General features: G+C 41.8%; 1 protein-coding gene across 4 annotated transcripts in view; it reads right to left on the reverse strand.

Moving 5' to 3' along the window:
- Nucleotides 1-1,006: 1,006 nt before the first annotated feature.
- The window catches only part of LOC103765734 (SLAM family member 5), a 26,843-nt gene continuing 543 nt past the window's right edge, over nt 1,007-27,306 (reverse strand). The window contains exons 2-11 of one of the 4 annotated variants that reach the window (XM_029960703.1): nt 18,669-18,965; nt 17,785-18,039; nt 15,659-15,754; nt 13,806-13,865; nt 13,562-13,618; nt 10,918-10,965; nt 9,235-9,306; nt 5,762-5,830; nt 5,114-5,176; nt 1,007-1,331 (exon numbers count right to left, since the gene is read on the reverse strand). In XM_029960703.1, coding sequence (XP_029816563.1) covers nt 5,118-5,176; nt 5,762-5,830; nt 9,235-9,306; nt 10,918-10,965; nt 13,562-13,618; nt 13,806-13,865; nt 15,659-15,754; nt 17,785-18,039; nt 18,669-18,965 — 1,013 coding nt within the window. In that variant the 3' untranslated portion in view covers nt 1,007-1,331; nt 5,114-5,117. Of the gene's footprint in view, nt 1,332-3,279; nt 3,336-5,113; nt 5,177-5,761; nt 5,831-9,234; nt 9,307-10,917; nt 10,966-12,464; nt 12,532-13,561; nt 13,619-13,805; nt 13,866-15,658; nt 15,755-17,784; nt 18,040-18,668; nt 18,966-27,306 lie in introns of those variants that run through there. The other 3 variants (XM_029960704.1, XM_029960705.1, XR_003915880.1) reach the window with 3 other exon arrangements.

Raw genomic sequence — 27,306 nt, forward strand, 5'->3', positions numbered from 1 at the left:
GCCCTCCTCTGGACCTGCTCCAGGACCTCAGTATCCTTCCTGAACTGAGGGGCCCAGAACTGGACATGGTACTCCAGGTGTGGCCTCACCAGTGCCTCACCATACTAAAGGACTGCCCGACAGAGAGACCTAGACAGGTTAAAATTAAAAAAGGACAAATGTAAAGCTCTTGGAAAGAGGAACCACTTGTAATAATACAAGCCAGGATGTGGCTGGCAGGGGAGCAGTTCTGTTGAAAAGAAGCAGAGGGACATCAATAAGCAGCAAGTAGAACATGAGCCAGCAGTGTTCCCTGGCAGCAAAGGCAGACAACAATATCCTGGTCTGTATTAACAGGAGCTCAGCCAGTAGATTGAGAGTAGAGATTATCCTCCTCTACTCAGCACACATTGATTAGACTGCATTTAGAATACTGCATTGGAGCCCTTCAAGAAGGCAGAGATCAATTAAATTGGAGTAAGTTCAGTGAAGGGCTACCAAGATGGTCAGAGCACTTGTCCTGCAAAGAAGGAGAAGCTGAAGGCACTGTACTTGTTCAAGTCTGGAGAAGAGTAAGCTTTAGGAAGGTACCTAGCAGCATCCTTCCCATACTTACTGATCATTAAACTGATCATCAAGAAGATGGAGACAGTAGTTCCAGTTGGGAGAATGGAAGATAATGGGCATAAGTTGGAACAAGGAGAAAGATGAAAGGTAACGTCATGCAAAAATTATAAAAAGCTTTAGATAAAAAATAAACCACTGCTAATAGTAATGCAACTCTGTTCCAGTGCAACAACAAACTGAAATGTAGTTTAATCACAATGTGAACCACTGCCATGAGATGATCAGTTTGCCAGGCTTCTGCCAACTCCAGGACACAGCTTTGTCTGGAGCACTGAGTTCCTGTTACATAACCAAGACTAGAAAATACAACTTCCATCCATCTGGGTCTGCTGAAGGATGAGCTGTCTTTCTTCTGACTATAAAAAGGTACTGATCAAAAATTGCATAGAAAGCTGAGCAGTTAGGCCTTAGCTCTTACATTCTGTGTTAGTAGAGCACTAAAAACTCCATACAAAACAACCCAAAAGACTTTTTCCATGATTCAGTCTATTTATCTTCACACAGTAACACTAGAAAAGGAGGCTGTCGCCTTTGAGAAAAAAAAAATAGGCACTGGAAACTGCTTGACTAGTCTTCAAAGTGGTTCTTTATAAAGCTCTGATAACTTCATTGTATGTGGAAGACCTTCAAGGGAAGAGGTAGCAGCTTCTTCGCCACTGAATTTTACAGCTTCTCTTCCATCTTTCTTTGCTCCAAAAAGCAATTATTTGCTCATGATTTAAGATCTGAAACAAAAGAATAAGAAAGTACACAGGTAAATTACTGTCTTTTCTTCTAGAAATTTAAGGAATTATATGAGAATACTGCAAACTTTAAATACTACTAAAGTGTGAAGATGAATTAAGACACTGTCACGTGACTTACAATAACCCAATTAGAGCAGCCATGTGACCCATGGTATCTGATAGCCACTAGATATTTTACCCAAATTATCTGTTTATGATTAGACATGTTCCTCTGCAACTGGAACATGTTAAGAACATTTATTACTTACTGCTGGCCACCTGCTAAGCTGGTAATCTGTGAAGCTGTTCTGATTTGGTGACTTTGGATCACACAACCAGGCAATTAAGACCACTTCTATGTAAAGGTTTTATGCCTGTAATGTCAGTATCAGTCATGCATCACACATGCACGTGATGCTGCTGCTATTTCTTCCACACAGTATATGCCAAGTGCTTTTGGAGTTTTCTCTTTTGACAATTGCAAATACAGCTCTTATTTGACAAGGAGGAAACTGAAGGCAAAGGGAAGTTACAGTACAGGAAGTTAGCATCCAGCAAGTCCAATACTACGTGCCCAACCTAACTCACCACACGCAACATGCATCAACCTCTAACCAGGCTGATTTCCAATGAAGCACACACAAGCCCGCTTACATCGGTGTTTCCACCTTGGTGCACACACAGTAACTCCATAAGAGCAACCACCTGGATGTGCCAAGGCACTATGCCCTTCAGTTTTTGCTTCTATTTTGATAGCACTATCTGCCCCTCTCACTCTAGCTCAGCATCGCTCCAACCTAGGATAAGATAATGGTAACATATGATACTTATCTCTGTAGACAAAGAGGAAAAAAAAGATGTCCCTAGTCTGGTCCTCAGAGTGTTCCTAGATCAGCCTGAAGTATTTTTGTGATTTCTATGTTTAAAATCCAAGCAGGTTTACTGCTTTACCTTCAGTTGACTTATGCCAGCTTGATGACAAGACTAAAGAACACGACCAAATGCCAGCTGGGGCAGATGTGGGGGTGTGTGAAATACTTCCTTGTGTCTATGCAGTGAGAGGGTCTAAACATGAAAAAGGGTTCTCTCATTTTACAGTTGTGGTCTTAAGCATCAGGTTTCATACTTCCCACAAACCATGCAAAATGTTCTGTTCTCACATGGCTCGCAAACAGCACTAAAGCAGGCACAGCTATATCTGACGTCTTGGCACGATGTAACAACAAAACCATTTCAGATGTTAAACCTTTAAGTGTGACACAGGGGCACAGTTCAGCCAAGGACACAGCCTGTGCAAAGCAGCACATCACACAGGCCAGGAATAATACACTGACTTACTTCATTTGGTGTTCAGTATTACTCCTTGGTAACTAACAGGATATGACTCAGTTATTAGGAGACGTCACAGCTTCCTCTACAGTTGTACAGCCCTGTTTCAAGTCTGCTTCCTTGTTTCAAGATGGTTTCATCAGCAGCTTTGTCCACATCACAGAGTCAGGTTTCTTATACTTAGTCCTAACTGCCTCCCACCCTTCCACTTATCCATGTTTCTTCACATTCAGAGATTTTTTTTCCCCTTTTCAGCATTGTTTTCAGCAAATATCAGAATGTGATTGCTTGGTTGGTAATTCAACAGAGGTATCAAACTTGGCAGAACAAAAAACTCTGCAGCAGTAAGGTGCCACTTGCTTCCACATCACTGTGCCTTTTGAGAATCTTTAAATGGATTATCTGCATCAGCAGGCTCCAAAGTGGGTGTGTACAAGGCAATCCATTGTGGTGCAGAAAAAAAATATTTTTGCACCATTAATAAAATTTAAAAATTAAAAACACTGCTTATTTCATCCCTATAATTTTTAAATTTTTATGCATATTTTAGAATGCATATAATAATTATGGTAGTAATCATATATAATTTATAAATAAATATGTATAAATTGTGCGTATATGTTCAAAGTATTTTATTGATGTGGTGCACCATCAAAAAAGTTTGGGGACATTGATCTACAACACAAAAAGCAGAAACCAGTATGAGATACTCATAGTTATACCATTCAAATAAGGACTGTATGACAGATAAAACAACATCTTTCCTTTTCCTTCCAGGAAAGAAAAATCATTCACAGTCAATCTGCAAACTTAACTTCTTAACAAATAAAAATGCTTTGATACACACTAGTTTATAGTACACATTTTTTAAAAACTTCTTAAATTTTCTTTTCCAACATTTAAGTCAGATAAAAAAATTTCAAAAGAAGAAGTTTCTGGTGTCTCAGTTAATCAGTTTGGAGACAAAACCAATCTCAAGTTGGAAGGCATCTGTAAGGATCATGAAGTCCAACTCCCTGCTTCTCTTGGGACTACCTAAAACTAAACCACATGACTAAGAGAGCAATGACTACACTCTAATTTTGGCTTCCAAAGCACCTGGTAGCGTAGCAGAAAATCACACTGAAGACTTATCTGTAAAAAATCCAAAATTCCTATCTGTGAAACAGGAAGTTTCCAGACAGATGAGTTGAAGCTATAGCATGGTGCTAGATCTCAAAGTCTTTGATCCTTGTGACAGCCAGGTGGTAAACATAGAAGTAATTTCCTCAACCTGGCAGATTCAATGGTAGCATGGAGAAGTGAAATCATCTGCCATCAATAACTGTGAATGTCTCAATTTCCCAAGGGTATAGTTGAAGTGCATGATCTGCTTAGAAGTAATTTCACTGCAGTTGTGTAAGATTTTTTCAGAAGTCCAAACCAAACCATTCTGTGATTCTAAGCAAAACTGTGCATAAATATGTAATAGAGCTTTCTCACTGCTGGTGTGTCTGCAAAGCTTACATGGACTAAGATGGTACTAAGAACCATTGCTGGACTTTGAATCCATCTATTGAGGGCAATAAACATACTGCCTTACTGACTCCTCAGACTATAAGCCTTTATCACTTCTTAAGGCATGGAATAAAGTCAAAGTGCAAGCATGAGCAAGAGGTGAGTTATTAATGAATATCAGCAACAGTCAATCCTGCAGTTTTAAACTGTGTCCTGCTCTGGGCCCCCCAACACAAGAAAAAACCTGGACCTGTTGGAACAAGTCCAGAGGAGGGCCACAAAGATGATCAAAGGGCTGGAACACCTCTCCCATGAAGACAGGCTGAGGGAGTTGGGGCTGTTCAGCCTGGAGAAGGGAAGTCTCTGGGGAGACCTTGTAGAAGCATTCCAGTATCTTCCAGCTTACAAGAAGGCCGGAGAAGGACTTTTCACAAAGGCACGGAGTGATAGGACAAGGGGGAATGGCCTTAAGCTCAAAGAGGGTAGGTTTAGATTAGATATTAGGAAGAAATTCTTTACTATGAGGGTGATGAGGCACTGGAACAGGTTGATCAAAGGGGCTGTGGATGCCCCATTCCTGAAGGTGACCAAGGCCAGGTTGGATGGGCCTCTGAGTAATCCATCTAGTGGAATGTTTCCTGCTCATGGCAGGGGGGCTGGCACTAGACGATCTTAAAGGTCCCTTCCAAACCAAACCATTCTGTGATTCTAAACTGGCTAAATTGGCCAGTCTTCTGTACACTTCCATCACAAACATCTGATTCCCTATCACATATCACACAGGGACATGCCACCACACACACACCACTTCCCTCCTACCAATTCTCACTCTTGTTTTCTACCTGAGTATAAAGGGGTCAGAGAATCATACACAGCCTGACCCAGCATTGCCACTCCCAACCTCTGTGCCAGCCAGAACACTCTTCCAAGACACAGGAAGCTTCACTCTCACATACCTTCTTAGCTGTGAGTGTTGTTCTGGTGCTCCTCATTTCCACCTTCTGCAACCTGCGTCAGTTCTGCAAGCACAAAGGCAATACTCAGACAATTCTGGCCCTCACAACACTCTGCCTCTCTGGCCCAGATGGATCAAGGATAATCTGATTGAGATCTGGGACATTCATTTGGCATGAATAATAACCCTGTCCGACATGCCCCATCCCCATGGGACCACCATTCAACACCTCCCCTCTCACCTCCATACTTGACTCTGCACTGTCTTCATGATCCTTTACAGATCCTGCGAAAGCCAAGCATGGGAGGCACTCAGCACCCATGGTGCCACCCATAACTGCACATCAGGAAGCACTAGGCAAAAGTCACAATGAACAAAGACTGTTCCACAGTACAGGCACTTACCGCCTTCATTTATGCTATAGCCATCTGCATGGTAGGCCAGCATGCTAATGTTCTCATTAAAGACGTATGCACAGAGGTCAGAAGACAACTACAGTCCCCTGCCTTGCTCAGCTTCAAGCTATGACTCTATTGCCTAAGACTGAGTTGCTAGTTACAACTCAACATATTGCCAACATCATCAGCTAACACCAAAAACCAACACTTTTCCCCCCAGGGCAGCTTCCCATCTCTGAACAGGCACTCACCTTCCTCAGTTACACCATCATCAACTGCACACTTGGATCTCAGGGTGCTGCTCTGCATGGCAGACAGTTCTGAAAAAGAGATCACAGTAGAGGTACAGTTCTCAAGAGTATCTCACTGCTTAACTTCACAGTGGTGTCAGTCATTGCTTAGAGATGTGTGGAGGAGCAAGAATCAGAGTGGGAACGGTTCCAGGTGTGGAAAAAGATATACAGCAATTGAAAAAGGACTTTATTATATGGACTTTACAGTTATTATGTGGTTTTAAATATGTGCATTGTATGTTACCCCTGCAGTTGTAACTGCCCAGGCGTGCCCAGACATGCCTCTCCCTGCTTCCCTGCTTCTCCCTCTGATCGGCTGAAGAAGCTGCAGTGAGGAGAGAGCTACCATTCGTCCTTTCTTCCCAGTTCCTCCCCAGTTCCTCCCTCTTCTCCTGAGTCCCTACTCCTATTCGTTTCCCTGGTTGTCCGTCTCATGCTCCACCCCATTTTCTGGCCCTTTCTCCGCCAGAGCTTATATAAACCCTGCACACTTTCACTGCCATTGCACCTTCTACCTCGCTCGGACCTCTTTGTGCAGTGTCACGGTCCCACAGCCCTCCCCCTCGGACCGTGCCAGAGATGAGTCACCAGGTACAACTCATAAGACAAACAGAAACTCATAAGACAAACAACTCATAGGACAAACAGACAGGCCACTCAAGACCTTCTCCAATCAGGTCTTAAAAACCTTCAGTGGTAGAAACTCCATGATGACCCTGTGTAGACTGTCCTAGTGATTAGTTATACTTAGAGACAGAAATCTTTTTCATCATATCCACACAGAATCTCTACTGCTTCAATTTTGGACCATCACCTTGATACCCTGCTTAATACACTTTAGTAAACACGGTGGCTCAGCCTTCTTATCAACATCCCCATAGGTATTGGCAGTGCTGTTAAGTAGCCTGAAAGCCTGCTCTTCTCTGGGGTTGAACAAGCTCAATTTCTTCAGCCTCCTCTCAGAGGAGGAATTGTGCTCCAGACTGGTGGCACTCTTCCAGCACTGGGTGGGCCACAAACTAGATGCAATACTTCACAAGTGACATCTAGCAAGTGACAAGTGAAAATAACCACTTTCTTCAATCCACTGGCACTCCTTAGAACAGCCTAGGATGCTCTCAGCCTTCTCTGCTTCCAGGGAGCACTGTTGACTCATTGTGTACTGTCCATTCGGACTCACAGGTACCTTTTAGCAGAGCTGCTCCTCAGCCTGCACGAGTGTAGGGTGTTGGTCCATCCAAGTGCAGGACTTTGTGTGGCTCCTGAAGAATTTCCTAAGGTTTACACAGCCCTTACTCTGCCCTTATACTGACTGACTGCACTGCACACTTTGCTGTCATCTATAAACTCCATGACACTGTTTTCTCTCCCTTGTCCAGATCACCAAAATATACAGACCTCTGCAGTATTCCACTTGCCACTGGCATCCATGTAGAGTACAAACCATTAACCATGACCTGCAGGCTTGAGAAGCTGGCAATTTTTCTACCCATGTAGATAGACGTCACTTCAGACTAGGATATCCCAGCTTAGGACTCCAACAATGCTGGGGACACTGCATAAAAAGCCTTGCTAAAGTCAAGGTATATGACACCCACTGTTCTTCCCTCATCTGCAAATCTAGTAATTTCATCCACAAAAGGCTGACAACTTGGACATCTGCAACTTACACGTACTCCCCAATCTCCAGCTTTCTTCTCTGACCAGAAACACATTGCAAGAAAATTTGTCCCAGGATTCTCCCAGGGATGAAAGTGAGCCTGACTGACCTTCATCATTAATGAAGATGTTAAAGAGGACTGGACCCAGTATGGACCTCTGAAGCACACTACTATATACTGGTCTCCAACTAGACTTCATACCAGTGATCACATCCCTCTGAACTCAGCAACCCAGCCAGTTTTCAGTCCAACTCACTGTCTGCTCACCTAGCCTATACTTCATCAGCATTAGAGAGCTCGAAATCAATCTCCTGGTCAACAAAGGCCCACATTTTTGTTGTTTATTCTTTTAAAGACAACTTAACAGCAGATGTTCTCATTATAATGGACATTCCATAGTGGTTTCAAGCCTCCCTGAGCTCTGGCTTTCCTAATATCCTGCTTACCTGCCTAGGTAGTCTTCCTGAATTCATTCCTCCACTGTAGTCTGTCCCTGCCTTCACATTAAGCATAAGCAATTTTTGCACTGGAACCCTGTCAGGAGCTCCCTGATTAGCCAAGATGATTTTCTGATTTTCCTGTTTTCCTGACCATCAGCATGGCCTGTGCTCATGCTTGGAGAAAGTCCTCCTTAAAGGCTTGATAGCTCTCTTGAGCTCCTTTGCTCTTCAGAACTATCTCCCACAAGATCCTGCCTACTCTTTTCCTAAATAAGTGGAAATCTGCTCTCTGTAAGCACAGGGCCTGTACTCTGATGTTCACTTTCTCCACTCCTCTCAGTATCTGGAGCTGTTTCTTGGTCACTACAGCCAAGGCAGCCATTTGTGACCAATCCCCATCCAATCCTTCTCTGCAAATGAGTAGCAGATACAGCTGTACCCCACCCCTTGCTAGCACACGCAGTATCCTGTGTGAAGTTGTCCCTGATGCTGCTCAGAAATCTTCCTGACAGCTTGAATTGTTGTGTTGCCTTTCCAGCAGATGTCAGGGAGGTTGAAGACAGACAGACACAGAGAGTACTGTTTTCCACCAGACACAGTGAAGGACAGCCTGACTACATTTCACAAAGCAATCTCTCCAAATCAAGCTTCCCCTTGGCAAACCTTCCTCTTGGTTACATCAATTCCTGTTCCTCACTTAAGTGCTTCATGTGCACACACTGGAGAAATGAGGGCCTCCTTGCAGAGAACTCCCAACAGGCAGCATTAAACAGAAGCCAGCCCTTAGCAGGGACTGTCACTTGATCTGTATTCTCATCTCACTCTGACTGGGATTATTTTTTTTTATTTCTTTTTTTAAATCTCAATCATCTCCCAAGTATACACCCTTCAAGTCCTTATGCTCTGCTAGGGTTATTTCTAAAGGTGATAAAAATACAGGAGTCACTCTGACCTTAACTACAGCCTGAAAGCTGGTTAACTCTTCTCCTGAAACTACACAGTGTTCATGGCACAATCCCACCCAATACTTCCACTAGGAAGCATTATATAGAAGTCACTCTGAGCCTTCAACTCCAAGCTGACAACAAATACCAAACTGGGAGGAGCTGTCAACTCCTCAAGGGCAGGGAGGGTTAGGGCTAGGGTTAAGGACAATGCTCTCAGGCACTTGGTGCGACTCTTGGGGTGTCCTGTGCAGGGCCAGGAGTTGGACTCCATGATCCTGATGGGTCCCTTCCAAATCAGTATATTCTGTGATTCTATGATGGGATCCTGGCCTCTTTGCCTACTGGGTCAGTATCACTGACTGCTCCATAGAACAGGCACTTACCTTCCTTATTTACACCATTGTTAACTGTCTGCTCGTTTTTCAGGGCGCTGTCCTCCTTGTTCAATTCTCTGTCTGAAAAGAGATCAGAGTATAGCTTCAGTCCCTCAGGAGCACACTCCATTGCTTTTCCCCCTCACCAGCACAGGTCACTGCCCTGTGCTGCCCAGGGCTCAGCAGTTGCTATCAGCAGAAGGTCTGTTTAAAATTTCTTTGTACACACACTTCAGAGAACATCATAGCCTTGCCTACTATTTCCCATCAGTAGAGCAGTGACTGCCTGTTACTTAAGTGCTGCAGGGTGTCCTGTGCAGAGGTGCACTAATTCCCCTTCATGATGTTCCCACTATATAGTGCTACAAAATAAAGTATTTTATTTTCTTTAATTCCTCTAGTGTCCAAACTGACAACCTTTATCTATGGATCTGATTCTCTTTTGCCTGAACTGTATGTTTCCCTCCTTTCTACTTTAAGACAGGCATAAAATAAACCTCCTTCTCCTATATCCACGTCTATGTATGTAGAAAAAGTTACACAAGTGATAAGACAATCCCACAGTGCACCACACCTTCACCATCAGCTACACAATCCCTGTTTCTTCATATGAAGAAAGCTGTTCTACACCCATTACAACTCATGCAGGGAGAATAAGCAGCAAAACCCAGGGGGTTCTGGGTTTCCTTTTCCTTACTGTCAGCATTAGGGATTTTTTCATTAATAGGAAAAAATTCTGCCTTCTCCAACCCCCTTATTATCAGCTACTTGTGGAAAATGGTGGAAGAGTTAGTGAGTGAATGAATCAGTAGTGCAACAGACTGGGAAAAAACCCACATTTTTTTTTCTGACTTGAGCAATAATGATCAATTTCCCTAACCTTTCTGAGTAAAAAGAACTTTTAGAAAAAATACAGGTCTCCAAATTTCCTTGAAATTTACACTGACTGTATTAAGAAAACAAAACTGGAGTTTTGCTTAACTGCCAGATGAATGAAGTCAAAAGACTGTCCTAGAGCATAAAAAAGCAAGTGGAAGATACTGCATCTAAAAATGGTGCTTCTCTAAGGAAAGAAGCCTGCTGTAAATCCCAAATAAGAATTTTGCAAGTTTGGAAGCATCCCATCTCTAAATTGGTGTGCTGATCTATTTGCCATCAACACAAAGCTTTGAAGCCGGAGCATTTTATTGTCTCAGGTCCTGTTTGAGGGTTTTTTTCCATCAGAAAGCAAAGCCCACCTACTCATCATGATATCCTATGAAAATACCCTTGCACTCTTTTGCCTGCAAATAAAAGGTGACATTAGACAAAAGGGTAATTTGCTTATTTACTATAAAAAGGGGTTCCCTCATATACGCTTAGTTCTTCCCACAGTGGAAGTGGTGAGGTGGTTTCCAAACACAGCATGCAGCATCAGTCTCATCGTATCAAAAGGGAAGGTGAAGCCCCAAGAAGGTATTTGCTTTGTGCTGTTTACCAAACACAAGGTTCCAGGTCTTTTTGACTTCTCATCTAGTGATCTACCCATCCACATTTACTGTTCCTAAGACAACAGGTTCTTCTAGGCCAACAGGGGAATGGTAAACTCTATACTGAGAACATGCTAGTATGTTTAGGACTGCAAAAGGCCATGTACAAAATTATTTCCTCCCTCCAAGTTCTCCTGTTTTAGGGCATCATCTCACTTGTTACCTGCTTCAGGTCTTTCATTCTCACAATGAACAGGCTGTGAAAATATAGCTGCAAGGAAACAGAAATCCTTTTTAGAAATATGTATGGAGACAGCACAGTAGTCTGCAAAACGTGCAACTCAGTCTTAAAGCGAAAACTTCATTATAACACTTTTAGCAGATACTTCTGAGAACCAGTATGTTATGCCACCTAAAGGACTCACAATTAATTTCAACTTTCCTCCAGCAACCACTTAAGGTCCCAGACCATGACCAACATTGTCTATACTTATGCCTACAGCTTTACAAAATCTTTCTCAAGTCAGTTTACTTAAGGTGATAAAGCTGCAGATTTGCCATAAAAAGCCAGAGAGAAGAGAATATGCATTTGCTTTTTTACTTCATTTATGTGTTGCACTAACGCTGTGACTTTAAACTCTTTCTCTCTGTAGAACTTAAAGAACCTCTAATAGGAACATTCTAAAGCAAATTTAAGTGCAGTACCAAAATGAGGGGGTTTGGGGGGCTTGGGTTTTTCTTTTTTAACCTTCAGATTCACCCATAGTCTCTAGACTTTAGTGATCTCTGAACCATGGGCTAGAACCACAGCTTTAACAAATGTTTGAGGATATCAAATGAAGTTTTTTACTAAAAATTCTGCTAAACAGCTCATAAGAGAGGTAGAAAGGGAGGACAAAATCCCAAACAAACCCAACGACAAAAAAAAATCCAAGCCCTTGCTTTCATAGTGCTACCTCTCTACCTGTAGCAGCTTTTCCAGGCTCTTCACCATCACATTTTTTAAATCTCCAAACTATAAAAGCATTAAGAAACTTCGGAAATTAAATTAAAGAACAAATCAAGAAATTAAATCAAATATAAAGAAAATCTCTGCAAAGCGACACAGTAGTTTGCAATTCAAGAAACATCCTGCTCCAGGATGCTGACTGCAGCAGCTCATGTGAGATACCAGACCGAGTATCCCACATGAAGACACTGTTAATTCAACACCAGAACACTCCAACAGGGCACTTGACCCTGCACCTGATGGTGGGAGCTTTGACTATTCCCCACTGAAACAGTGTTTGGTCTTGTAATAAAGTGTTTTTCAATAGTCTTCCCCTGTTCTCCCTAATCTGCTTAACTGTTTTGGGGTTTAATTTAGTTTAGTTCCTAAAAACAGACCACAGGTCCTGGCAACAAGAGTCATACAGGTTAAAGGTGGAGCACGTTAGCCAAATTCACCCTTGTGAAAGGAGCACAGACTAAAGGAGTTGTCCCCTTCCTTCTCTGCTCACCGTATGGAGCAATTTCCATACTCCAACACATAGACCCAGAAGCCAGAGAACAGAATAATATTGCAGCAAATAAAAAGCGAAATAAAAAACAAACAAACAAACAAACAAACAAACAAAAACACCCAAACAAAACACCAAGGAAAAAAACAAACAAAAAAACCCAATGCAGGTTAGAATGGACAGCAGAAGCTCAAGTGAAGATCTGGGCAGGAAGACAGGAATGCAGACCACTGAGACTCTGTACTGCCTGGGGAACAGACTGGCAACTAACAGAGGTGAAAAGTTCCTCCACTGACTGTCTCCTTCCCTCATCTGGCTGTTACAAGAAGAAGGCAGGCCTGCAAAATGGAGTAAGAGTCAATCAAACATACTGCTAAAAGATTTTTTTTCTGAAACAACTGCAAGGGGTTAGAGAAGGCAAAGGAGACAACTGCAGCTTGACCCAATGGGTGCAAGCATGCTCCAGAATCACACACCAAAAGCAAGGACCATAGTTCTGCACACCAGACTAACAACGTGCCAAGCTAAATTAACAGCAAACTCCTGCTAGTCTTATTTGATAAGACATTTCCATGGGGAACACTGGGAATAAGCAATGCATCACATTCATATTCAGCCCTAAACACTTGATATGAATACTTAGAAAAGTTTAGGAAAATAATTAACCAAATTTCTCAAAGAATTTTGTATCACAGAATATGCTGAGTTGGAAGGGACCCACAAAGATGATTGAGTCCAACCCTTAGACCTGCACAGGACCATCCCCAAAAGTCTGAGAGTATCATCCAAACACTTCTTGAACTCTGTCAGGCTTGGTGCTATGACCACTTCCCTGGGGAACCTGTTCCAGTGCCCAAACATCCTCTGGGTGAAGAACTCTTTTCTAATATCCAACCTAAACCTCCCCTGACACAACTTCAGGCCATTCCCTCAGGCCTTGTCACTGGTCACCACAGAGAAGAGATCAGTGCCTGTCCCTCCTCTTCCCCTCACGAGGAAGTTCTAGACTGCACAAGCATGTAAGAATAAAAGAGACAGATAATATTAACCTCATTTCAGCATGTAAATCAGCCCCAGTTCTTCACTGTTTGAGAGGAAATTCATCTCCAAAGACAGCTGCTGACCAGGGAAATCTGAGGTGATTCACTGTCTGTAACTCTGCCAGCCCCACTAACACATTCACTAAGTGCAGGTTCCTATAATTATCCCATATTGGACCTCAGCTGAGACTTTGAGTCTACATGTGCCCACACTGAAAATCAATTCAAAAGCTTAGATCCTGCAAAGAAGAAAAGAGCAAATCAGAGTCCCTGCTCCAAACAACAGCAGATGTCCAAAAACATTAATACAGCAATACAGGTTTCTTACCTGTGTCTGAGTTATGCTGTTCCTGGCTGTCCATAGAGAAAAGTTGCTCACATTCTCCTATAATGAAATTTATTTATTTTAGAAAGTATGCACTAGTCACTAGAAAAAAATAAGTATACTCTAAGAAAACTTACTCCTTTACCTCTCTCAATGAAAGACTATACTGACACAGAATAAAAACTGACAAGCCTAGACCAAATGAAAGCAACGATCTGATTTCCAGACATCTGTGACACTGTCTTACCTGAGCCATGCACTGGACTGTTCTTCTGAGCTACTCTTCCTCTTTCGAATTTATCTCTACCTGCACCCAAACAAACAGAACATCTGGAGAAATGACTCAGAAATAAAGTTTCTTTGGAAACTCACTGACAGCCTCCATTCATTCCATCCCCTCCCCTATCCCCAAACCAAAAAAAGAAAAAAAAAATTCACTGAGAACATGCAACTGAATACTTGACTTGGACAAAGAATGAAATATAGTTTTGGGGCAAAGACAATTAGTAAAAGATAAACAGAATGGGCCTCTTGCAACAAGTCAGAACACATCTAATCAAATCTAAGGTAGAGCTTAATTTATGATTCTGAGTCTTGTACTTAAATCAGCAAATCTCTTTTGCTGTTACCTGCGCACTGCTTATCCTACCAAGGTATAACAAGTTTCTTTTCTAGCATATTCAAACCTTCATTGTTTCAAGGGAAGTAACAGAATTGTTTTGATTCTATCTGATGGCCAGTTACAAGCAATTAAACGCATGCTGAAAGAGACTGGGGAATTTCCATCCTTGGAACTATTCAAAGTTTGCCTGGGCAAGGCCTTAAGCAACCTGATCTAACTTTGAAGTTAGTCGTGCTTTGAGCAGTAAGTTGGATGAAATTTCCAGAGATATCTTCCAACCTAGTTTATGATTCCATGCCAACTAAATGGAGAATGAGCAGGAAAACATAAGGCCCACGTACAACATATATATCTCTTTAAGTTCTGATCAGAGCCTTCCTCAAGAATATCATCAATTAGTCCTTCCCCACACTCCTCACCCTACAGCCACCCCATCTGGAAGCCAACAGGAATTTTCCATGCAGAGCATGCATAGGATGAAGAAATGTATTCCTGTTTGCAACCCTCTCAAACACAAAGAGGTGTGTACCTCTTTTTCAAACCAGAAGACAATCTGACACATTAACCCAAAAAGGTGGCAGCAGGAGATACGGAACTCCAAGATGATGGCAACACTGTTGGTGTATTGAAATTGTGTGAACAACTTCCACTGCATTTCCATGAGTATTGCCTTGGCATATTTGGGTGTGAACAGTAAAACTAACTGCGTTACTTAAAATGGCTTCAGCCTTGAGGCTCGAACAAAAGAGGCTTTCTGCCAAAGTCAAGGAGGAGTTTTTGGCAGGTGAACAAGTTTTCTCATCTCCTATGGACACCTGTTGTTATCCAATTAGCACTGTACAACAAAGTATGTTTTCCTTATGTATCCAGTCTTGTGTGAACAAGAAACACATGTCTGAGTGTCATAAGCAGTATATAAGATGTCTTTCTTCTAATAAAGCGGACATTTTGCCAATCATAACGATCTGTGAGCATCTGTCCATACCCCTCCATCAATACAACACAGGCTGACAGGAGGCACAGAAGTCCCCATTTATCAGCTGATCACACTGAGTTGTCAGATTAGACTCAGTATTCAACAGGCCGTGGTGTAAGCCTGTCCTAACAATAAACCTGATCTTGAGGGCAGCTTTACGATGCGCTCAAAAACGGCTGTCAAAACACTCTCAGGTAGGAACAGGAGAGGCTACAAACACTTGGTAAGTAGAAACAAACATTAAATGAAACACCCAGTCTGAAGGAGAAATATGCAAATGCAAACTGCAGTGTTTCCCAGCACTCAGAGCCCAGTGCCCAAATGCAAGGAAGTTCAGTACATCGTTTCCTTCAAATCTACTAGCCTTTGCCTAAACTGTACTTGTTTCTATTACTGTTTTTACAAAATATCCCGTGGTTAGAAACTTTCATATGTTCCACAGTTCCTTAGATGAGCATAATCTTGAAGCACGTAAAACTCAAATAGGAAATGCTCTACATACCTCTTGTGCGTAGGAATACTAGGATTCCCAGAAGCAGCATAAAGAGGAAAAAAAGCACAATAAGAATAATTCTGTTTCTTTTGTGAGAGCCATATCCTTTAAAAAAAAATAAAAATGATTGGTTATTTATAAAGCAACAGTTCAGTAGAAACGCAACCCTGAGTACGTTTTATAGCCTATTTGTTTTTTAAAAAGTAGCCTCAATAAATTAATGCACAAGAGTCAGTTAGTAGCAAAACCCTAAGCCAACTCCAGCACAGTTATGTGTTAAGTACCTCAGTTCAGTGAAGGCACATCACCCCTTGAAAGGCAATGGCTATTCCATTTTTTGGCATATGAAAGTCAGAGCCAGATTTCAGCCAAATGAAATTTCAGCAAATATCTTGTATTTGGTTTGTGTGGCAAGGTTTTGATGGCTTCTGTGATTAGATGCCAGAAGCTGCCCCCATGCTGGATGGAGCCAATGCCGGCTGGCTCCAAGATGGATCTGTTGCTGGTCAAGGCAGAGCCCACTAGTGACCGTGGTAGTGTCTCTGGGATAACACATCTAAGAAAGGGGGAAAACTGCTAGACAATAGCAGCAGGGAAAGAGGACTGAGAATATGTGATAGAAACAGCCCTGCAGACATCAGGGTCAGTGGAGAAGGAGGGGTAGGAGGTGCTCCAGTCGCCGGAGCAGAGATTCCCCTGTAGCCCATGATGCCCCAGAGTGAGGCAGGTTGTCCCCCTTCAGCCCTTGGAGATCCACAGGGAAGCAGAGATCTACCTGCAGCCCATGGAGGACTCCACATTGGAATGGGTGGATGCCTGAAGGATGCTGTGACCCCATGGGAAGCCCATGCTGGAGCAGGCTCCTCGCAGAACCTGTGGCCCCATGGAGAGAGGAGCCCACACTGGAGCATTTTTGCTGGCAGGACTTGTGACCCTGTGGGGGATCCACACAGGAGCAATTTGTGAAGAACTGTAGCCCTTGGGAAGGACTCACATTGGAAAAGTTCAGGGAGGACTGTCTCCCATGAGAGGGATGCCACATTGGAGCAGGGGAAGAGTGTGAGGAGTTCTTCCCCTGAGGAGGAAGGAGCAGCAGAGACAACGTGTGATGAGCTGACTGCAACTCCCATCCCCCTGCGCAGCTCAGGGTGGGAAGGTAGAGATATTGGGAGTGAAACTGAGTCTGGGAATAAGGGAGGGGTTTGGGGGAAGTGTTTTAGACTTGTTCTTGTTTTTCCATTATCCTACTCTGATTTTGATTGACAATAAATAAATTAATTTTTCCAAAGTTGAGTCTGTTTTGCCTGTGACAGTAATGGCTGAATGATCTCTCCCTGTCCTTACCTCAACCCATGAGGCTTTTGTCCTGCTTTTCCCCCCCTTCCTGCAGAGGAGAGGGAGTGACAGAGCAGCCTGAAGGGCACCTGGCAGCCAACCAAGGTCAACCCACCACATGTCTCATTTCTAACAAGTTTCTAACACAGAACTCCAGTGAAGGAAGAAGAATTCTACACCAGTAAACCACGAAAATTACTTTTGCACAGAAATGAGAAACTGTGTCAGTTAGGGACTGCTTTACACACCCTACAAAAGAGATGATTCCAAACATGTTCTAACTCTGTTTAAAAAAGAAAAAAACACAAGCCTCAAGTTGAAGGTTTTCCCAAAGCTATAAGCAACAGGAGGAAAACTCTTTCTTCTAATTTTGATATCTCTCTGTGAAGGGGGAAAGAAGTATGTTCATTGATTCATGCAGATGATGCTAGATGAGACATTATTTTATCTAATGCTGCTAGATAACTCACTTGAAATGACTGAACAGTTTCACTCCAATTCATGGAGAGTAGTACATAGAGCACAAGTCATCAGCATTAGTTACAGGAGACCAGAAGGTTCAAAAGAGATCTTTTAAGTTGGTCTCCTATTATTACTCAGTCCAGTTATTGGTGGGGATCAAACTGTCAATCTCATACCTTCCATCAACCTTATACACACTTTTAGCAGACAAATCACTTCTGATGCTTTTTACTTTTTAAATCCAACTCCCCTAGAAGTCAGGAGAAATCTTACAAAGTTCATGCTGCTTCCCATCCAAGCCTCTCAGACCTGTGTTTGCAACCTGACACATTCATTACCTTCTTCATCTGAAATGCACTGAATCAAAGAGATTTCAGAGCTTCTTTCCGTTTGTGAGAATGTAATGAAACACGTAGCATTCTTGGTAGCGTCAATATTCTTTATAGGGATGGAAAATTCCTGGCTCCAATGGCTGCGTGGATCGTTACTGAGCTTCCAAGTGTAATTCACAGGCCTCTGGAAATCTGATGTACAGTTTAACACAAGGTTATCACCCTTGATGCTGTAATTTATTTTAGGTTCTGAAGGGGGATCTAAAAGGAGAGAAAAAACATTGAGTTTAGTTATAAACTGCCTTGAATTTTAGCACAGTACAAGGGTTGGAGCAACAAAAGCAGCAGAAGAGTGCAGAGACAAAAGTGTTCATGTAAGGTTTGTGTGTGCACATGCACACATGAGCACGAGAGAAATGTGTTTCTAAAAGGAACCTGTAAACCACCTCCTTGGGGTTCTTTGATGCCTAGTTCAAGCCTTCTCATGGCTCACTGTCAATAGGACTAATATACCCACTGGTCAAACATATTTGCCAAAGAGTGCTAGTGAAGATGAGTAGATGGGCACAGGATGATGCCACAGATATTCAAGCACATAATGCCTGGGATAACATGGTCAGCTTGCTCAAAGGGTTTGGTTGTCTACCTGGAAGTACTGCGTGCCATCTACGCACACTAACAGTCATTCCATGGTGAGTAATGATTGGCACACAAATTAGATGCCACCTTTGAAAATATGTTCAAAGTGCCTAAGCAACTTAACACCAGAGCCAAAGAACAGCCCCCCATTGTTTCTATTTGCTTTGTTGAGAAATAAACAATCCTCTTTCTAGATTTTTTAAAGTGAATGAAGTGGTGCACGTTCTTTATGCAGTTCTTCCTCTACTTACCTAATACCTCAAGAATGAATTCTAAAAAACCATCTTTCCCAGAAGTCTGGTAGACTAACTCATATGTGCCAGCATCACTCTTCTCCAAGTTAAATATAGTCAAATTCCCATTCTCCTTAAGCACACTCCTGCCTCGGAGATGAGTTAAATATGTCGGTGGGTTTTGCCCATCCCATTCAGCCACTATATCCTTGTTTTTGTTCCAAGTAATATCCTCTATTCTTTGCTTTATGTCTACTGGAAAAGTAAAATTTTCTCCCACAATGCCAGACAACACATCCTCAGCGTAGATGAGCGCTACAAGAGAAAAAAAAAACAAGTTACTTTAACAATTGTTTTATAAAATACTGCTTGACTAACACTGTATGCAGTATAAGACACATTCAAATTTAGATTAAAATCACATCACAATGTTGCAAACTAAGGCATGTGTTAGTTTAGAATTACCCAAACAAGGTTGTCAGCACAATCATATGACAGGCACTACAAAGGGATCCAATTTCCACATTCTGGTCCCAGGTAGAATCATTGTCCTGATCTTCTTCCCTATCCTAAGACCCTCTATCCTCAGTACTTTCCCTCTGTTCACCTGAAATGGGTCTCCTACCCATGGTCTGGTGAAAAAGATGAAACTGTCGCCAGTAAAATCTATTTTAGCATCTTGTTGCAGAACACCCAGACTGAAGTTCCCTAGGAGTAAATAAACAAATTTTTCCATCATGAATATTCACAGTTATTAAAAAGCACACTTCTGACATAAAATTGCTACTCAGTTCAAAGCACCTGCTCTGAAATCATGGAGGTATTAGGGATTTCCCTTGGAAATGTCACTTAAACAAACTTATTTCACAGACGACATATGTGAAATAACATCCAAACCTCTGAGATCTAGCAGAGCTGTCAGCAAGAAATGGAGCTGTCCAGAAACCTGAACTGCTAAAAAGGCCCAGATATTCAATGTAATTAAACACATAAGAACAGAAGAGGAATAAGAGATTTTCCCTAATTTTTATTAAAAACAGCTACATTTATAAGAAAAAAAAATCTACTGATGTAACAAACAAAATTTTGCTGTGGGGAGGGGATACTGTAAACCATTAGCATCTCTGCATCCTTGCTTCTGTCTTCAGGAATCAACTTCCAAATAGCTCTAAAACAACCACAAGATTACTGCCACGGCAGACATTTATGTGGACATAGACAAAAACATGTTGGTACCGAGTTCAAGTTACACTTGCATTAAAGACTCTATTCCAGAGACTACAGCTGGTAGCTGGTAATTTTTTACTACTAAGTTGAAGGAAGGGCATGATTAAGTTATAAATGAGGTCTCATATTAAGGCGAAATTCCCAATACACACCATGTAAAACTTCCCTTTAAATAGTAACTGTGCATGATGAAACAGAAATACTTCTACTCCTCAAGCCAACCGGTTGCAAGTGACAGCTACTATTTCGAGTTTGTTTCGGTTTTGATTTTTTTATTTATTTGTTCGTCAAAGGCATCAAGTTAAGAACCCACTAATTCTTGTATCATTCCAGACTTCCCTTGCTTCTGGTGCCATCATTGTTACCTCAATGTTACATCATTACTACTGTTCACAAATCAGTGTGGATACGACAGCTTTATCACACCAAGTCACTTCCCTTCACTGTGTACAAGTCCAGAAAACAAACTATAAGCCATCTTGCTCCACGTCCTATCTCCTTTCCATATGAAAGCAGACAGAAGGTCCTTTCCCATCAGCAAAGAACAGTGCTAGTCAGTGTACTGTGTCAGCAGCTCCTCTGCTTGCTGCCAGACCAGAGAATCAAGGACTTTCTCAGACAGGATACTGAAGCAATGAGAAACACACTTCTGTGTGTGTGCAGTTCTCTACCCAAGCACACAGGTCTTCTCCATGCCTTACTTTTTATGGAATATCCAATTTGTTTGCAGTTTACCCATGGAAGTACTCTTCTTGTGCCATTACAGGTGCTACTTCTTGATGTCTGCACTGGAGGTCTTTTCCAGGCACAGGAAATGTAAAAGCAAACAGGGTAAGCTCTCACTCCCACATCTTTTCAACACAACCTACGTGCTTTCTTTGTCTTCTATCCTGTTCAGGCAGATTTAAACATCTCACTTGCTCCCACTGCCCCAGTAGGAGCATCTCTTTCCACTCATCTCAATTAACGATTTCCAGAAAAGAAAAGAACACAGGGAAGCTCCAACACTTGTGTGAAGACCACAGGAAAGCAAGATGCTGGGCAGGGTGGAACACTGTTTTGATCTGATGAAGCTTGAAGTCTTGTTAGAGACTTTTGTTTCATAAAGACAATTTCTAGGAGCGTTTATTTCTCAACAAGTCATCTCTCACTGCCTAAGGACCTACAGTATTCCTAGCATGGAGGAAAACTCCCTGCTCTACCCACTGCAAAATTCTACCTCTCGGCATCTTCGGCTCACAGACACAAACAAGCTGTGGTGGCTTAATATCAGCATGCATAAGCCAAGCTGTGGTGGCTGCTGACAAGAGCAAGGTGACATGACTTCCTGAAGGAAAGGAAGCAGCCATTTGCTGGGGACTAAGAACACAAGCAAGGACAGCCACCACTGCTCAGCCAACCGCTAATAACTTCCTAAGCTTGGGGGTCGATCCAGGTAAACTCTCCACATCTTTACTCCCTTTAAGTTAGTCATAAGAGCTAGGCTGAAGGTATAAGGGAAAACCTGTTGCTCCTTCAAGCCCAGAAGTGAGAAAGAAATGAGAAAGCAGAGTTGAAAAGAAAACACATTTTCTCTCCACAGGTTCTGCTTGGCACAGGGGAGCACTGCTCTCTTCAGCACACTCTCCTCTCGCTCACTGATGAAACGAAGGTCTCACAGCAAGGAGCTGAAGAGTTCCTGCCTAAGGAAACTCGAGGCTTCCAGCAGCAGAACAACAAAAAGTTTACTCTTCGGATAACCGTCATCTCCTGCCATCTAAAAATGTCCAAATTTTATTGGACATTTTGGTTTTATTTATATTGGTTTTATTTCCCTGTTTTATTGGTCTAGTGAAAATGTAAAGAAATCTCCCACTCAATCTGTCAGCTTCCTTTTTTTCAAGGAAATCATACAGAAATGTTGCATAAGGTCACAACCACGTCTCTTTGAGCTTCTGAAGAAAGCATGTGTCATGATATGTTTTCTAAATTTCCAAGGAACCCTTCCCCCTCTTTTCTACGTAATTTTATATGGAAATAGATTTCACAGCAGTTTGCTTCTCTAGTGTGAGTAAAGAGGGAGAAATGACAGCCAAACACTCTCTCATACAATCTTTTTGGAAGGCTAGAAATAAGAATCATGTTTCTTTGCTTTCTCCCTCTCTCCTTATTGTACCTGTTATTCCAACATAAAGTTTACACAACAAAGTAGTAGGGTGCTAAGGCCTTCAGTAGCCTCTACAGAAACCATCAGACCACCTGCTCCTTTATTTCCTAAAACCCACTCCAAATTCCTTCTTATGCCAAGCCTTTTTGTTCTTCCCTTCCAAATAAATCACATGATGAAAGTGCCACAGATAAAGAGAAGGTAACATTGTGTGGGCAAAGCCTCTTCTGCAAACCCATCACCTCATCTTGTCTACATCATCTTCTGCTCCCACTTCTCCAGCAGCCAGACCCATGCAATCCAGTGTGCTGTACTTGAGTCTTAATATTCACCTGACTAATTCTGACTCTGAGCACTTAAGCAGGCTAAAGGTATCCATGTTGTGTTCAGACTAAGTAGAATTTAGTACTCCATTTATCAGCAATAAATACTTCATTACTATATTTGTCTACCTGGCTTGACTTTCTTCACTAGTTTTCTTGGAGCTGATGTAAGGCTTAGTCACTTTGGAGAAACGTCCGTAAGCTAATTCCCTTTTTATTTTTAATACTATCATTATTTTTTGGGGTTTCAAGTACCTATTTGAAATGCATATATGTCTATATTAGGTCTACAAAAGCAGCAGTTAGACTCTCCTATTACCATTAAGACACTAACATTCCACCTGCTAAAGCTGAGTGGAAAAGTCCTTACCGATTAACTTATAGCAAGGAACTGTTTGCCTCAGGAGATGGGCTTTTTAAATAGTGGATATTTGTTTTATTTTTTGTAACTTCCCAACTACCCCTTTTCTAGGCTTTTTTTGAAATTGTGAATTCCCCCAGCAACTGTAAGCAGCAGACAGTTATGTTCCCTCCTAACCCTCAAAACATCTCAACATGGATACTGATTGTGCAGCTCTGGCTTCTTAACCTTTAAAACTTTGACTCTTGATACAAAAGCAACTCTGAGGAGATGACTGTAAATAAACTTAATGTTAGAAGTACCCATTGGGCTGTATTTCCAAGTTGGAAAGAATATTCCTTTTTCTGAATGTAAATAATGGGCTCTTATTTTTGTGGCACCTTCTTGATTTGGGTGTTTTCCTTTTTCCAAAGCATTGCTTTAGGTTAGTTTCAGGTAAGTCTATTCATCCCAGAGTAACCAAACATCAACAAAAATATTCCATCTCTAGCAAGTCTGCCTGTTCATACACCAGGATAAAGGTGTGTGTACAGTGTCACAAGGGCCACACTAAAGGTAGCGGCAAGAGAAAAAGCTTCACAAAATTACTCCTCCATCAGAAGCAAGAGGAAATTTCTGATGTAACGGTCTAGATACACACAACATTATTAGCAAACATTGCCTACTCACAGTTCTCATCATCACCCTGGTTGAAGCAGAGTTTTCACTTTTGCTAAGCAAACCACATGCAGTTTGTTAGGCCGCTTCTTACTACCCATGTAGCACAAATTTGAGTTTCCATCACTCCTATCATTCACATATCAATGCAGCCTTAAAATCCAAGTACTTTAGCTTTGTATATTCCTTCTACTGCCTGAGTCCCCAGAAACTACCTCTGAGCAGTATTATGACTTTATTAGTAATTATTCAGTCACAAATTATTCTGATTTAATTATTGATTTAACCGGTCTTATTATAGAAGAAAGATTGATCCCTGCCTTACAAGAGTCTTTCTTACTTGGTTCTACAGTGGGGAAACTTCATCTATTCTGTGGCAGCCTGAGTCTATCAGGGCAGTCTGTACTACCAGGGCAGTACAAGGAACTCAACACACAGAGAGGGAGTTACTGCAGGACCATAGTATCCAAATCTTCTTTTGCTGTGGAGGCACTATATGGGACATTGATGGGAAGAGAACATGTAAAAACACACCTGTATGTTCCATAACACAGACAAATTTAGGATAACCTTGACACTTCAGCTTCAGAAGGGTTTATGTACTAAACTATTATTGCCTGTACTTTGAGGCAACCTAGATTTATCTAGTTCTCTTGTCAAGAACTTAAACAACGAAACCTTCCCTTCAGGAGAGAGCTGCAATATGAGAACTCCTATTCTAAGAATCTTGTGCCCCCTGCCCCAGACAACTGATTAGCTCAGGGCAATTAAGCCAACACCAGATCCCACACATGGGTAGGTGTGCATGGACATCCCACTTTCCCTCCCCTCCACCTGCTTTTGCCCTCCTGCTCTGTTGGACTGAGCCAACACTCTTCATTAAATTTATAGAGTTGGAGGTTTTTGACAGCTAATGCAATTAGCTAAATCCAGTGAATGCCCAGGCCAACATATGGCCTCCCAGCATAAGGCGAGGGAGGGAGGGGGAAGACTGGAAATCACCACTTTTAGCAGTGGTGAACTATTAGGGAGGGCCAGTGTGTGCTGCAGAATATTGATGATCCTGGCTTTCTAAGGTCTAAGACCATTAATTACATTAAGCCAAGAAACTATTAGTGACATTTTTCACTCTGTGTTCATACTTCCATCCTGCAGTGTTAAATAGCAATGGCAAAAAATTTTTTATTTCTTTTTGGTTTTAATATAATATAACAGCCTCAGCTCTTATCGAGAGTTTTTAAGCAGGGGGCAGATGTTTGGTTTGATTTTTTTTCCTTTGTGAGACATTCCTACCTTCCTCTGTTTATTCAGGAAGATTCAAGAGTAAGGCTAAAGGACAACAAAAGCGAGTGTCAGCTTCATAAAGCTGATGACTGATTTTTCCATTCGTATCATTAAAAACTGTTTAATATTTCTATTAGCAGCCTATGAACTAACCACATTCTACAAGCAACCTGAATTTTTTAGGAGTACAGATTTTCCACCATTCATCCCAGTGCCTTGTAATGTAGTTCTCATAACATTTCCCATGGAGTGGAGAGACAGAGGAGAAAACACTGAGCAATATCAGTGTTTTTGTGATCAACAAAAATGTAGAAAGGAGCATATATTTCTGTGTGTAGAGAAAAAAAGACAGAAAATTTTAAAATAAAAACAAAATCCAGCCCCAACCTGTCAAACGGTCTAACGAGAAAGTAACAAAAAGCCACACTGAGGTATGTTTAGTTTCTATGCTGGAGATTCAGAAGAAGTTTGAAAGAAAACCTGAGAGATGCTAAAAATTATTTGTCAGTCTATGCTCAATACTGTACATGATAACCTCTGTTTTTAGATCAAATAAGTCTTCTCTGCTTAACTCAATTTTTATAAATAAGCTGAATTGGTAAATGAAGCATTAAGGAACTCAGAAGGCCGAAATACTGCATAAAATTGATTTGATGCTCAGAACATTGAAAGAATTGCCTGGCTTTCATATGAGCCGCACTATGGATGCAGAATGCTTCTAGGTGTTCTACTTCCCATATTCAGCTTAATTCCCATATCCCCTCTGCTTTTGGGGTGAAGTCCTGGCTCTGCTAAAGTTACTAGAAGTTTGGCTGCTGTCTGCAATGGAGCAGAACATCCCTACTGGTGTGGCTTGCACTGTGACATCCTGCTGGTGTGGTATTATTTATTCATCTCATCCAGGGAGGATGCAAAGACTTCTCTGTGGGTTCCCTCAATAAACTTGGCCACAGATAACACACTGACTTTTTTTTTCCACCCACATACAATCTCCAGGATCCCAAATCTGAGCACAGTTTTGCCTTGAATTTCCAAGGACTGAAGGAACATGCTCTTGGTATGTCTCAAAGTCCTTCCATAGCCTCACGGTGAGACTTTGCATTCTAATTTGCAAGTCTGAGGTTTTATCAGACAAGAACCTGACCCAGCAGAGCATTGTGAAGAGCTGGAATCCCTATTTGTCAAGTAGGAATTCTGAAGACGCCAAAGCTACACTGCAGCTTCTGTGTGTCACAGGCTCCCACAAGAGAATGGAGAAGCACATCTCCCACCCCATTCCAGATGTTCAGCAACACAACTGGGATAAGTGCAGTGCTTTGAATTTGGATGGAGAAGGCAGGGAATCAGAACGGGAAGACTGAAGGAGGATGAGAATCTACCAACAGCATCCTGGTGTTTACAACAGGTATTTGCAAGGCTAGAAACCTGCATGCCAAGTCAAACTGGTACTGGTCTACTTTATGCACTTGGGCAGATCAGTCTGACTTTCAGGGTCTTGATTTTCTCATACAGAAATGATAGATTATTTTACCTTGTTAAAATTAACATGAAACATTTACGCGTAGTCAACACACATAATAGCAATAATGCAAGCATACAAACAAAAACATGGTGTGAAAGCTTGCCTATTTAGTTTAGTGAACAACAGTAAAGAGTTTGCAGTCCTCATCTCCTGCCCTAATCAACCACTTCAGAATCAAAGACCCTCAATGCTCTCTTAGAGAACAATATCTCTAAATTAAACAAAACAAGCCGAAGACTTCTAGAATAGTATGAGGAGGAAATTCGAGGGAGTTGCTCTGAACACTCAGTAGCAGAACCAGCTGCTTAAAGCCTTCAGGAAAAGCAAGAGGAGACTGTTAATTTTTTAAACAGGGGATACAATAGCTCCTATTTTAGGCATATCCAGGAAACTCCCAAAGCAAAAAAAAAAAAAAAAAGTCACCAAGAAATCCCTTAGACTAGAGGAATAAGAAGATCTTCATAGATTTAACCATGCTCCTTGTCCCACTGGCCCATCTAGCAATAGCAGCTACCTCTATTGACAACAAGAACGTTTGTACATACATCTTCAATTTCAAAAAATGAGCGGTTTTTTTTTTATACTTCTCACGTTCATAGCCCAGGGCAAGGGTTATGGGTGTGAGGGTATTGCTCCTCAGACACACACGTGGAACTTGGACTAAGAAGGCCTTTGATTAGTATTTCACCAGAAGTTAATAGCAATAATTTACTTCTACGGGGGAAAAAAAAAAGAAAGAAAAAAACCACAATAATTAAAAACAAAACAAAACAAAACAAAAAAACCAACACAAAACCTTTGACAACTTTGATGGGTTTTCCTTGAGCAACAGGGAACACAGAACACAATATAAATAGCACTTTCATATACAGGGGTGACAAGAATATTTCTACAATAAAAGCTTGCTTTCTGAGCTCCTTAACACCTCAGGAACAGGGGGGAATTAACTCACCGTAGGCGGGTGCCATAATATCACACCCACTTCCTACCATAACCTTCCTTTACACAAGTTTGAGAGAAACGAGCCAGAAGAACAGGGTGGGGAGTTCCTAAAAGTGCTGACCGCTGGCATGAAATTCTAGAGTTAGACGAGGGAGGCACGCAGCCGCCTGCTTCTGCCCGCTATGCCTTGGAAG

This window comes from Manacus vitellinus, unplaced genomic scaffold (assembly GCF_001715985.3).
Source record: "Manacus vitellinus isolate BGI_N305 unplaced genomic scaffold, ASM171598v3 scaffold_28_pilon, whole genome shotgun sequence".
NCBI classification, from domain to species: domain Eukaryota; kingdom Metazoa; phylum Chordata; class Aves; order Passeriformes; family Pipridae; genus Manacus; species Manacus vitellinus.